At 39.7% G+C, this 14,448-nt stretch overlaps 2 protein-coding genes across 2 annotated transcripts in view; one reads left to right on the top strand and one right to left on the bottom strand.

Moving 5' to 3' along the window:
• The window catches only part of prom1a (prominin 1a), a 62,102-nt gene that overhangs the window by 17,586 nt on the left and 30,068 nt on the right, over nt 1-14,448 (top strand). The gene's annotated exons all lie outside the window — the stretch shown is intronic.
• On the bottom strand, nt 3,958-10,761 carry LOC148072135 (protein NLRC3-like). The gene is made up of 11 exons (XM_087798734.1): nt 10,668-10,761; nt 10,331-10,465; nt 10,157-10,232; nt 8,246-8,456; nt 6,376-8,164; nt 6,139-6,312; nt 5,890-6,063; nt 5,527-5,697; nt 5,297-5,470; nt 5,070-5,116; nt 3,958-4,989 (listed from the first exon to the last, which is right to left on the bottom strand). Exons 1-11 carry the CDS (start codon nt 10,712-10,714, stop codon nt 4,976-4,978), a joined length of 3,012 nt encoding a protein of 1,003 aa, XP_087654860.1. The 5' UTR covers nt 10,715-10,761; the 3' UTR covers nt 3,958-4,975.

The raw sequence follows: 14,448 nt of genomic DNA, 5'->3' as shown, positions 1-14,448 counted from the left end.
AACTCAAGTTGAGTTATTGGAAAAACTCTCCCGTCGGCTTGTCAGTCATTTATCGTGTGACTCCGCCCCCGGAATATACATAATATATATAATATAATATAGATAATATATAGTGAGTTACCGGAGACTTTATGTTAGTGATGAAGAAGACAATGAATCTAAATCACGATAATGACTCGTGCTCCTCCTCCTTTTTTCTATTTGAAAAAAAAGGATTTTTGGCTTTTATATTTTATGTTAATCATAGGTTTTATATTTCTATAAAGTTTGTATAAAATATAATAATTTGATTTTTGTATTATTTTTATTTACAATTAACATGAAAATACTCACAGCAATTGTTCATCTTGGCGTTGCAATCAAACTTCTGGCCGCTAGATGGCAGCTATCCTAAGTTCCTCCATAGCTAAAAGAACAACGACTGAGGACGAGAGGATACAGTCGACTCCAGCACTTTTTAACCTGATGTTAGGACAAAATGTTGGTTTCAAAACAAATGAAATCAGTTACGACTTCATCATGTGGTCTGTGAATTCTGCAACACCAGAGTCAAGTACTCGACAGTACTATAAATATATACTTGTTACTACAGTATCACAAAATAACGTATCGTCGCCCCTGTATCGTGATACTTTTCGCCAGATTCTTGACAAGCAAACCCCAGAGTGAAATTATTTACAGCATTTGTTCATCTTGGTGTTGCAATCAAACTTCTGCCCGCTATCCTAAATTCCTCCATAGCTAAAGGAACAACGACTGAGGACGAGAGGATACAGTCGACTCCAGTAGCTTTTAAAGCTGATGTTTTGGACAAATTTTGGTTTCAAAACAAATTACAGCAGTTACGACTTCGTCAAGAGTCATGTGGTCTGTAGATTCTGCAACACCAGAGTCAAGTACTCGACAGTACTATAAATATATACTTGTTACTACAGTATCACGAAATAACGTATCATCGCCCCTGTGACGTGATACGTTTCGCCAGATTCTTGACAAGCAAACCCCAGAGCGAAGACATTTAATAAACACACAAGTATTCATTCATTCAATTATAATATTCATGCCTCCAATAAGACTTCAAAGAGGTTTCCTTCGCCTGAAGCTCGCCGTGGAAACACTCGACTAGATCAGGAAGTGTCGGCGACGGTTCTGCGTTCACTTCCTGCTCGCGCCCGTGGACGACAACGCCGCTCGCACACGCTGATGGAAGCGACCACACATGCACATTAACATCAATTATCCTCCGTATGATCCTCGCAGGACGTCTAATGTGGATGTTGTGAGACAGCCGTGACGGAAATAGAGCGTGGAGATGCATGCTGGGTAACGATGCCGGGCTGGGGGCCTTCCTTCCACGACAGAGAGGGGGGGGGGGCGGCGTGAGATATTAAGTCACATTAACGCCACGGCTTGGCGCGTGGTGACGAGTCAAGTCGAGTGAAACGGTTGCAGCTGCTGTGAGCTGGAGACACGAGAACATGAATGAACGGACCGTGGAGGAGAAGAACCTTCTACGTTCTACTGACAAAATGAGCAGATACATTTTAATAGTTTATTTTTGAACGATTTTTCAAATTCAATTTATGTAACTTAATTATATCCTTCTTTAATGGAACGAACACGGTAGTCTCGACACGAGAATTCCGAACCAGGTTCACGGTCGGACCCGGTCTGTAGTTTGAATCCGAGTGATCTTCATTCAGTCGTGTCCTTCACCGAAGCTGACAGACGCGCTGTCATGACCTCAATGATCACTTCTCATGGGGAGCACGAACAATGGGGGTCCAGTTGCAGCATTGTGCCAGCAGGGCGGAGCCGAAAGACGACCGTCCCCGTCTGCGCCGCCATGAATCGGGTCATTGTTCGGTTCTGGGGAGAGACCGTACGAGTGTGGTGGCCTAGATTCGGTGGATCTCTGCGTGGAGTCCAGGCTCATGTTGAAGGTTATCTTCACCGTGTTGACGAGTCAGTGTGTGAGCGAGAGGATCATCAGGTGAACATGTGGAAGATGTTTCACGGCCTCCGCCAGGTGTAGGCGTGAGGCGTCATGTGATCAAATGTGCGTCAAATTCAAGGCCCCGGGGCCAATAACGACTGTTGTTGTTACATTTTATGTTGCCTGCATTGTCGACCAGAAAATGTAAAAAACACACATTTCTAAGAATTTAATTCGCAAGAAAGTTTCCACAATAACACATTGTGTTGTGAACTTATGCATTATTTTCCAGGTAATGGGTTTTGAACTAATTTTGAGTCTGAAGAGCAAATCTACTGTATATATTATATATATATTCATTCAATACTAGCCTACTTAATGTCTTAATACTTTAATTTAAGTATATCATAATATATTAAAATCAATCAAAATCAAATCTAGAAACTTTTGAAATAAATGTATTTACTTTATATAGCATCCTTGTTTTATAATTAATAATAATAATAATAATACATTTTTAATGCACTTTTCTTCAGACTCAAGGTCACCATACATTTAATAAAAGAAAAATTCTACATGATTTATAAAAAGACACTGAATAAAATGTAATAAAATTACAACTTGATTTTTTTTTTTTTTTCATATTAAGACTCTTTTTCTGTAACAGTTTGTCCATTAAGTTCAGTTGCCCCTGACAACAGACCGAGTAAGTTTATTTCCCATCATTTAGAGTATTTTCTGTTCTAAACCATGTAAAACTCTGAATTTTATATTATATAATATCCAGATGGATTTCTTTCCTTAGTCTGTTACAATATTGATGCATCACTACTTTAACCTTTATTTGTGACTTTTTAAAATGACAATTTATTTTGTAAAGGTTTTAAAAGCTTTTTAAATAAAGCTCTAAGACAGAAAATACACATTTTAAATGAAAGGACAGAACGTGCCGACCTTCTACACACCCATGTACAAGTGTAGAGAACCTCAAGTCTGCAGTTGTTTGAGCAGTTGGTGGCGCTCGAGGGCTGTCGAGATTCTCAGAAAAAAAATCCCTGTTAAAGTTGATCCTGCTCGGGTTTATACTGCCCCCTAGTGTCTATAAGAGTAACTGCTGTAGCTGAAGAAAAGGAGGCTCACGCAAGTGTTTTGACTCACATTCTGATACACGTTCATCATATTTATGTCAAATACTTATATTTTTTATTTGATATGAAGTCACAACAGATACAAAAACACTCAAAGCAGAAACATGTAGGTTTTGCTTTTAATTGGGAAAAAACAATGTCATTTTTATATTATTATATATTAAGACTTTCTTAAGATGATTTAATCTGATCATATGAATTTAATGCATCTTTTATTGTTTAAGTTAAACAACTCGTTATGGTCATTTTAATGGACATAAAAATAAAGAAAAAGATCTGAACCTTGATAGATTTCAGCTGAATTTATCTATAAACTGTACCATGACTTTACTTAAAGGGAAAAAACACATGAATATTCCAGAAATCACAGAACCGTTGAAGCAGTGAAATACTTAACTGTTCAATTTTCTAAACATCCCAAATATTTCCGCTGAACGAAAAAAGTTTTGTGGTCATGTGATCTCAAGTGCTACCTGAAAAAAGCAAATATACTTAATACAGAAGCCCGGATGAACCAGGAAAATAACATTTAAAAACGTAGTTAGGTTCACTGAGAAGTTACACAAGTAACACTTAACTTCAAAACACAACTATAAAGTTCTGAAGTAAATATTTATTCAATATAACCATTTTAGTTTAATCACAAAACCAACCAGTTCAGAACCAAAACACGGCTGAGTCTCACATAGATGGATGAGTCCAACAAATACAAAACTTCTAAAAAAAACATAAATAATTAAAGTCCACACATTAATAAGTAAAACAAAAAAAGATTCTATATAAAACTAAATGACAATGTAAATCGGGTGTATCGTCGCCCCCCGGTGGTTCACAACAGTATTGCAGCAACAATGAATGAAAAGAAACATACAATTAAAAACAAAACATTTTAATCAGAACTATTGACATTGGTGACAGTGACGTCGCAGGGCACCAACAAACAATGCAAACAACATAAGTAACAAATAACTAGCATTAGATGTTTTGGATGCATCTCAGGTGAGGCGAAATAGTCGCAGCGGAAGCTCACCTGCCGTCACCAGACCAGAGCGGAAGTGATGGATGTCAGTCCGGAAGGACCGAAAAAAAAAACTGTTTTGGCTGAAGAAAATAATTAAGCGATTTATCCTGTGACACAAATAGTGGCTTTTCATTCATTTAAAAATATTTATTTCGATTTTAAATTTAAAAGTCACTTTTATTTTGACAGTGGCGCAGGAGTCCTGCAGGTGGCGGTCACGAGCCAAGAGACGCTGCAGTTTAAAACTATTAATGGTGATGAAAGAAAGAAAGGAAAGTGAGTTGATGAGAATATTGTGCCTATTATGATTTATGATTTATTTATATTATTATTATGATTATTATTGAACTGATGTTATACAATGTTTACACTTTGGCTCATGCTAGCTAGATGCTAACGTTGTTGCTAGCAGTTTTAAGCTCAACATTCCATTCAATATTGCGTCCTGTCAGTATTTATCTAAATGTTATTTAATTTGCTTTTATATCAAAGTTTAGAGGAAGTTGTGCATGGTGGTATCAAATGTAGTTTATCTTTCATTGTTTTAGCAATTAAAAAAAGTACACATACGTAAAATGCAATAGTTAACCAATCACGTAGTTACTTTTCTAATATATTTTTAAAAACCTGGTTGCTGAAATTTATCCTCTATATTAAACTCATTCCTACTTCATTGGAGAACACAAATACTGTGACACATACATACTAGAATACACATACATACTAGAAAAATATCGTTATTAAAAAGGAAAAAAAAAAAAACGTTAAAAGTTTAAAGTCTTATTTGGAAAGGCGTGTCCATGTTGTCCAGGTTCTGATCCTCTCACTTGGATGGGGGCGCAAGGACACTATCCTTGGGTTGATCAGAGTTCAAAGATATTGGCCTGAAAGAGAAAAAAAATTGTGGAAATCAGGTCATTAATAAAAAGTTATTGTTTGTTGCCTTAAAATAAGACTATCTTACAAGTGCTCGGTGCAGATGAAGACTCCGTCTGTCCAATGTGGTCCAACCTGGAGCATAAAATGATAAAAACAATCATAAAACAATTTAACATCGTGAAAGAAGAGTTAAAGATCCAACCAAAGTTTCTATGGACTGGTATTTATAAGTTTGAGTGTCATAGACTCTGCAAGTGAACACTTGACTGACTTGTTACTTATTTCACTGGTGATTGATAAACGTGTCCAAACCTGAGCGTCTCTAGACTCCAGTCTTTTCTCTTGAGGCCAGCCCATAGCTTCTTCAAACCGGGGCCTTCTGGGTCATTATAGCTCAGGTCCAGTTGTCTCAGATGTGTTGGGTTTTTATCCAGCGCTTCGGCCAGAGTGAGACAGCCGGCCGCCGTGATCAGGCATCCGGACAGACTGCAAAAATGGGAGCTTTAGCTTGTGTTTGATAGGCGAGGAACTCTAGTTCTTACCAGAGACCCTCCAGGTGGCAGTTTGGCTTCATCAGTCCAAGAGAAAGGAAATCCATGCCACTGTTATCCAGGTCGTTGTCACTGAGGTCCAGCTGTGTCAGGCTTGATGTAGAGTCGAAGACTGAGGAGATAAGTTTACAACTTTCCATGGTCAGCCCACAGCCACTGAGCCTGAGAAATGGTCAGCACAAGTGTTGCTTTAGATAAGATGAGGACATGGATAGTTCTTTTAAGTAGTCTTGTCAGCATGTGTATTGGTAAGGATCTGACGATACGTATAACAATATGGAGGCAACGATACGATGCATTACGACATATTGTAGGAACAATGATGTTTTTTTGTTTTTTTTAATAAGTCCTCACTTGAGATTTCTCAGATGACAGTGAGGACTCTTGAGTCCATCACTCAGAAACTTGATTCCAGCATCCTCCAGTTTATTAAAGCTCAGGTCCAGTTCTTCCAGCATGGAGGAGGAAGACCTCAAAACTGAGGACAGAGGCAAACAACCCGTCTCCGTCAGGTCGCACATTCTTAACCTGTGAGAGAAAAAAAAACTCATTGATGTTGTCTTCAGTTCCACAGAGAAAACTGAAATCTAAACAAGATGAAACCTGAGACTTGTCAGCCCACAGTGTGGGCTCTTCAGATCCGTACACAACAGCCCTACTCCTGAGTCCTTTAGGTTGGTGTTACTCAGGTCAAGCTTGGTCATGGTTGAGGAAGGAGAGCCGAGGATTGAACAAAGTTGTGTAAAACTCTCCTTTGACATCTGGCAGCCCTTCAGCCTGCAGAGAAGAAGACGATGTAACCTCGCGCAATAAAATCCTCACAGTCCAAGATTGACCTACTTTACTGTCTTAGACACTTTGACCACGGGCAGCAGTCGCAGAAGAACCTCCTCTGAAGCAAAGTACCTGTTGATGTCGAACACTTCCAGAGTGTCGTTTGAGGACAGTAAGATGAAGGCCAGAGCGGACCACAGGGAAGGAGAGAGTTTACTTGAGGAGAAAGCTCCTGATCTCAGCTGCTGATGGACTTGTTCCACCAAGGAACTGTCCCTCACTTCATTCAGACAGTGGAATAGGTTAATGATTCTGTCTGGGCACAAGTTATCGTTCAACTTTTTCTTTATCAGTTCAACTGAGTTCTCCTTGGTCCAGGAGCAATGTTCATCCAGCAGGCCTCTGAGGAGAGTTTGGTTCTCTTGCAGAGATAGACCCAGGAGGAAGCGCAGGAATAAGTCCAAATGCCCATTTCGACTTTTGAGAGTTTCCACTATGGCTGTCAGGTAGAAGTCGTCGGGTTTTGGTTTCAACCCTAAGTAGTTAGTCCATAGGACAATGTTGTTTGGGGCCAGAAGGTTGACTCCAGAGCTGAAGAAGGTCTGGTGGACGTGAAAAGCAGCAAAAAACTCCTGCACACTGAGATGAACAAAGCAGTAGACTGTGTCCTGGTACAGTCCTTTCTCCTCTCTGAAGATCTGTGTAAACACGCCCGAGTATTTTGACGCAGCCTCTGCGTCCATGTCACACTCTGCCAGGTCTGATACGTAGAAGATCACATTTCCTCTCTGAAGCTGCTTGAAGGCCAGTTTTCCCAGGGACTCGATCATCTTCCTGCTCTCAGGATCCCAAACTGTATCGGTCCCAGCTACTCCATTGTACTTCAGCTTCTTGACTTTGGACTGAACCACCAGGAAGTGGATGTACATCTCAGTCAGGGTCTTGGGCAGCTCTTCAGTCTCTCTCTTCTTCAACATGTCCTCCAGAACTGTGGCAGTGATCCAGCAGAAGATGGGCATGTGACACATGATGTAGAGACTGCGTGAGCTCTTGATGTGAGAGATGATGTTGCAGATCTGCTCCTCATCTGTGAACCTCTTCCTGAAGTACTCCTCCTTCTGGGGGTCAGTGAACCCTCTGACCTCTGTCACCATGTCCACATATTCAACAGGGATCTGATTGGCTGCTGCAGGTCTTGTGGTCAACCAGATGCGAGCTGAGGGAAGCAGATCCCCCCTGATGAGGTTAGTCAGGAGGACGTCTACTGAGGCGGACTCTGTAGCTGCTGTCAGGACCTGACTGCTGAAGTCCAGAGGTAGACGACACTCATCCAGACCATCAAAGATCAACAGAACCTCGACTTTTTCAAAGCTGCTGAGTCCAGATTCTTTGGTTTGGGGAAAGAAGCGATGAACAAGTTCCACCAAACTCAACTTCTTCTCCTTCAGAACGTTCAGCTCCCTAAAGGTGAAAGGAAGTATAAGCTGGAAGTTCTGGTGGGCTTTGTCTTCAGCCCAGTCCAGGATCAGCTTCTGTGTCAGCAGAGTCTTCCCAATGCCAGCTACACCCTTCGTCAGCACGCATCTTGGTACGTGGCCCCCCGGTGAGCTTCTAAAGAGGTCCTCTTGTCGTATGGTTCTCTCTGGCCTGCTGGATTTCCTTGAAGCGGTTTCGATCCGCAGTACCTCGTGTTCTTCGTTGACCTGTGTGGTGTCCCCCTCAGTGACGTAGAGATCCGTGTAGATCTGATGGAGAGGTACAGCGTTCCCCACTTTAGCGATCCCCTCGAACACAAACTGGACCTTCTGTTTCAGGCTCCTCTGTAGGTCCCGACGACTCACACCAACACGCCTCTCTGAAAGATGAAGAAGAAGAAGAAGAAGTCAGTAGGTCTGATGTTGGACTCTCAACCTCAAGTCAAAGAGGGTTATCTAACTATTCCCCAGAAGCTCAGCCAGATCATGCTGCTCCATCATCCTCAGGTGGCTCTCTGTGATCTTCTGGAAAGCTTCTCTGTTGCTCCATTGCTCCTCCGACTCGCCTCCTGTCACCACCTCCTCATCTGTCTCCATGTTGTTTGCGCTCAAAACATTCCAGTATTGTTTCAGCTCCCTCTCCACAAAGCTGAACGTCTCCTGTTTAAGATCCTGAAGGCAATAAACGGATCATTATTTTGATGTCAGTATCTAATGATCATCATCAAGTATCACCTGCCTCTCATAAGAGTAGTCCATATCATGGACCAAGAGATACGTATCAGCATTGTTATAGTACCGTGCATGCTCTTGTAAACCGAATATTTGTCATTCTGTTACCTTCTAGAAAAGCGCTATATAAATGAGAATTACTTACTTACTTACTTACTTCTTTACTTTAATGGCGTTATACATATTTGCCAGTAGGTGGCAGTAATTTGGTGGACAGAGAGGAAGATCACAAAGACGAGCCAAGCGATCTAAATTTAACCACTGATAGATGCAATTACAAGATAAGATATTGCATCTTGAAAGGATTTGGCCAAAAAGATGAGAAGATCACAGAATGAGCAGGAGGGACTGACTTTGTTGAAGAAGTCACAAACATACAAGGTCACGAGTTTATTAAACACAGTCCAAGCAGTTCTTTGTTTGTACGTGTGTTTATGATGGATTGTCTCTTGGCAGTAATTATTCAATGACACAACCCACTTGAAACTGGCTTCATCACTGAGACGACCCGTCCCGATGCTAACGCTAACAAACCCAAACAACGAATTAATCCACCTAGTGGCAAAACCAAGGAACTACAGTTTTAATCATTATTGGAATCCAGTAGGATCTGAAATCCTACTACTAGAGATTGGAATTTCAATCTTTAGTAGTAGGATCTGGAATCCTACTAGTACAGATTGCTACTGAACTGGGATCTTAACAGACCCGGCTGCAGAAAAACATTTAAGGGGGGGCATTACATTTTTTCAGGGGGGCAAACTTTTCAACCTAAATGGAACAATGGCTCTGGGACTACTTGCACAGTACAGAATAAAATTCTCCCATTACTAAGAAAGTGATAGACAAAATCTAAAAAAAATCCCAACAACCAACAAACACTGGATTAAACATCAAATAAGTTGTCATCTCATTCAAAAAAATCATGTTAGGTGTGATGTGTGATCTGTTTGACTACTTGATGAAGCCCACACTATTTAGTCATTCTACAGCAGCCTTGTTTTTAAAAGGTACAATAAAAACAATACTGAACTTTCACCAATAAGGGATTCTAAAAATAAAAAAAATAAAAAAAAAGTCCAAGGCAGGTGTCTTGGTGAGTTTAAGTAAAGGCTTCAGCTGGAGCTGCCTCTCTCAGTTTGAATGTTCACTCCAGGGTTCAGGTTAACTTCAGTGCTTGTGTTTTCAGACCTGGGGGCGGGCACGGCCCCCCAATGCCCGCCCATGCCGCCGGGTCTGGATCTTAATATTGATATGGTTTAGGGTGAGGGGTAGGGTTTGATTACATCGAAATAACATTTTGTTGTAATCCGAATTTCTCCTATTAGAATTGGAGATTGTCCTTGTAGAATTCCCATTTGTCCTAGGACAGATTGGAATTCCAATATTCAGATCGTAGTTCAATAGTAGGATTCCAATCTCTCCTAGTAGAGATTGGAATTCACTAGTAGAATCCTGAATCCTCCTAGGACAGATTGGAATTACAATATTCAGATCCCAGATCAGTAGTACGATTCCAATCACTACTAGTATGATCTGGAATCCTACTAGTAGTGATTGGTATTTAATATCATGAGATACTGACATCTCAAGCTTCACAATCCACGATTAAGGGAATCACAAAGGCTACAGTCATGTACCTGGAATGTAGCTTCCAGGTGTGTTTGTGGTCCGACAGGCCCGCAAGGAAGAACTCCTAATAGGCCATGGTCCGGTCTGTGGGAGGGAAGACCAAATAGGAGTCACAGAAAGAAGTTCCAGGACCTAATCCTGCTCATTTTCAGTCAGTCAGAACTTCATTTTTATACACTCGCCTTTCTTCTGTGAAGTCTTGTCTACATTTGAAGTCAACCAGTCTTCCTATAGACTGGTCACAGCAAGATTCTGCTCCATGTCCAGGCTGCTCTGGTCCACCTTCAGCAGGTCCTTCTTGGAGCTTTACTTTTGACCTTGAACAGAAGTCTCAGTGCTCAACTGTAGTTTGACACATAAAGACGTAAATCTGCAGACGTCTGTCCACGTGCTAAGATGAGTTGAATTGAACTTGCTTAGTAAAAAATGTATTTAAAACATTTTTTTAATTTGCTTTAAAACTAAGATCTTCAAGAAAATAAGGACATTTTTACAGCGTGAAGAAGATGCTTGTCTCACCTCTCATGGTCCTCCTGTTGGAGGAGTTCAGGTGACGGGGCTGCCATCTGAACCACCTCAGAACATCCTCACCAACAAGTAATATCACGTCTATCTGCACAAACAGAAGGAAAAAGTGTCGTCCAGAACATTGTAAACATCTGTGGTCGTTCTTTCGCACTCAACGTCTTCTATAAAACCTCACCTGATCTTTTAAAAAACATTATAAAAAGATTAAAGTCCAGTTTTTGAAAGTTAACTATTTGCCCACATAAACCTTTACTGGGCTTCAATCCAGTCTCTTTAATGATCTACAGTATTTCTGTGTTGATGACCTCAGTTGTGTGGATTTATTAGTTTCTTTTCTGTTTTGTTGTGTATGTTAAAAGTGGTCGTGTGGATTTAATAACAATAATCTGTGTTTTCAATCAGGGTGAAAGACAGTAGTAGTTTCCTGATTACTTGTTTTATGTCATCGTACTAAACTTGTGCGACTTTGTGTGTTAGTTTCGTCTAAAATGAGTAATTTGCTAATTTTAACACTTCATTCTTTAACCTTAGAATTCTAGTTTGTAAAACATACTCTTTTAAACACAAGAATTCAAAAAAACCTACCTAGTTAAGCACATACACACACTCACGCACACACACACACCCACACCTGAACACTCCTGTTGTGTTCTCAGTATTATCTTGCCCTTTAAAGTATATACTTTATTGAATATTGTTTTGATTGTTTAAGCGCTTTGTGACCCTGGTCTGGAAAAGCTCTATATAAAAAAAAATTAAAAAGTTACTTACGTTTCCACACACACACACAATCAAATACATACATACAAACACATAGAAACACAAATATACACAAACACATACACATATTTATAAAAAAAACACACGTATACATACATGCACACACACTCTCACACACACACACTTAAATATTGAGGGAACACATCCACATGCATTCTCAAAAACACACATACATGCACAAAGATACATACATACATACATAAACGCACACAAGTTCAAAACACACAACTGACCTGTTTCAACTGACCTTTTTTGAAGTGATGTCTTTATTCTTCTCTCTTAAGACGACATGCGTTTGTTCCAGGAAACTGTTTCCACCTGTTTTTTCTTTCTGTTTCTCACTGATAACCACCTATGACTCAGTCTGTTTGCTCGCCAAAATAAAAGCTGATAAACAGGAAATAGGTCTTCCAGCAGGGCCGTCCTGCACTCCAATTATGTACAAACATGAGAACACACACCAGAGCAGAACAACACAAACTAGTTTTCACAGCCTCAGTGTCATTAGCTCTGGATGATGAGTCGGCACTTTATGCTGCTGATGAATCTGCTCTCGTCCCTTTGAACTTTGAAATCTTTCAGATTCATTCACAAACACACACTCATACACAAATGCTCAAACGGACAAGCATGCACACACATACAGATATACACACTCAAACATACCAACACACACAAACATACAAAGGTGCACAAGCTTACAAACATGCTCAAACGCACACAGACAGACATACAACACACACACAAACACACGAACATACGGAACTATATAAACATGCACAAATTCGCACACATACACAGACAGACGTACAAATAAACTAAAACACACATACTCACATACACACATGCTCAAACTCACAAGCATACAAACACACACAGACACACACAAACAAGCAAAAACATACAAACTCACAAGCATTTACACACGCACGCAAACACTCACAAGCATACAAACACAAATTCACATATAAACACATGCAAACACGCATACACACAATCCTGTAAATGAAATAGCAGGTATAGCAGACACAGGTACACACACACACACACACACAAGAGCTGTGAATGAAATGACTCTTGTGTAGCAGACACACACAGGTATACACACACACACACACACACACACACACACACACACACACGCACAAGAGCTGTGAATGAAATTACTACTGTGTAGCAGACACACACACACACACACACACACACACACACACACACACACACAAGCTGTGAATAAAATGAATCCTGTGTAGCAGACACACACCGGTATCGAACACACACACACACACACACTTAACCATGTAAAACTATGAATATTGTATTATATAACATCCAGTTGGATTTCTTTCCTTAGTCTGTTACAATATTGATGCATCAATAGTTTAACCTTTATTTGTGACTTTTTTAAATGACAATTTGTTTTGTAAAGGTTTTAAAAGCTTTTTAAATAAAGCTCTAAGACAGAAAATACACATTTTAAATGAAAGGACAGAACGTGGCGACCTTCTACACACCCATGTACAAGTGTAGAGAACCTCAAGTCTGCAGTTGTTTGAGCAGTTGGTGGCGCTCGAGGGCTGTCGAGATTTACAGTGAAAAAAATCCCTGTTAAAGTTGACCCTGCTCGGGTTTATACTGCCCCCTAGTGTCTACAAGAGTAACTGCTGTAGCTGAAGAAAAGGAGGCTCAATTTACTCTGATGATGAAGTCACAACATATATACAAAACACTCAAAGTGGAAACATGTAGGTTTTGATTGGGAAAAACGATGTAATTAATTTTTGTATTATTATCATGACTTTTTTAAAGACTTGATGATTTAATCTGATCAAATGAATTTAATGCATCTTTTTTTTGCTGATGTTATACCACTCGTTATGGTCATTTTAATGGACATAAAAAACAAAGAAAAAGATCTGAACCATAGATAGATTTCAGCTGAATTTATCTATAAACTTTATTGAATTGACCAAACATGGCTTTACTTAAAGGGAAAAAACACATGAATATTCCAGAAATCACAGAACCATTGAAGCAGTGAAATACTTAACTGTTGTTCAATTTTCTAAACATCCCAAATATTTCCGCTTAACGAAAAAAGTTTTGTGGTCATGTGATCTCAAGTGCTACCCATTAAAAAGCAAATATACTTGTGACACAACACTGGATGAACCAGGAAAAGAACATTTTAAAACGTAGTTCACTGAGAAGTTACACGAGTAACACTTTACTTCAAAACACTTTAACTATTAAAGTCCTGAAGTAAATATTTATTCAATATAACCATTTTAGTTTAATCACAAAACCCAGAGTTCAGAACCAAAACAGGGCTGAGTCTCGCATAGATGGATGAGTCCAACAAATACAAAACTTCTAAAAGAAACATAAATAATTAAAGTACACACTTTAACAAATAAAACAAAAAAAAGATTCAAACTATATTACAGCGCTATATATATGTACAAGTTACTTACTTACATGTAAATCGGGTGTATCGTCGCCCCCCGGTGGTTCACATCAGTATTGCAGCAGCAACAGAGAATGAAATGAAATACAAAACATTTTAATCAGAAATAAAGACATCGCTGACAGTGACGTCGATAACAACAAACGAAGCAAAGCAACATCTGTGATAAATAAGCAGCATTAGATGTTTTGGATGCATCTCAGGTGAGGCGTAGTCGCAGCGGAAGCTCACCTGCCGTCAGACCAGAGCGGAAGTGATGTATGTCAGTCCGGAAGGACCAAAGAAAATATTGTAAAATCTGTTTTGGCTGAAGAAAATAATGAACCGATTTATCCTGTCACACAAATAGCGGCTTTTCATTCATTTGAAAAATATATATTTCGATTTTTAAATTTAAAAGTCACTTTTATTTTGACTGGCGCAGGAGTCCTGCAGGTGGCGGTCACGAGCCAAGAGACGCTGCAGCAGAGTTTAAAACTATTAATGGTGATGAAAGAAAGAAAGGAAAGTGAGTTGATAAGAATA

This window comes from Callionymus lyra, chromosome 9 (assembly GCF_982586985.1).
Source record: "Callionymus lyra chromosome 9, fCalLyr1.hap1.1, whole genome shotgun sequence".
NCBI classification, from domain to species: Eukaryota; Metazoa; Chordata; class Actinopteri; order Syngnathiformes; family Callionymidae; genus Callionymus; species Callionymus lyra.
Note: the sequence above shows the minus strand (reverse complement) of the source record. Positions and strands in the feature narration are given on the sequence as shown.

Excerpts from the sequence above, each read along its gene's own strand:
- LOC148072135 (XM_087798734.1), bottom strand. The coding sequence starts at position 10,714 with ATGGCAGCCCCGTCACCTGAACTCCTCCAACAGGAGGACCATGAGAG. Across the intron at positions 10,233-10,330 it reads CAAGACTTCACAGAAGAAAG|ACCGGACCATGGCCTATTAG; the intron begins GCGAGTGTATAA and ends TCCCTCCCACAG. Across the intron at positions 5,471-5,526 it reads TGCCACCTGGAGGGTCTCTG|TCTGTCCGGATGCCTGATCA; the intron begins GTAAGAACTAGA and ends CCATTTTTGCAG.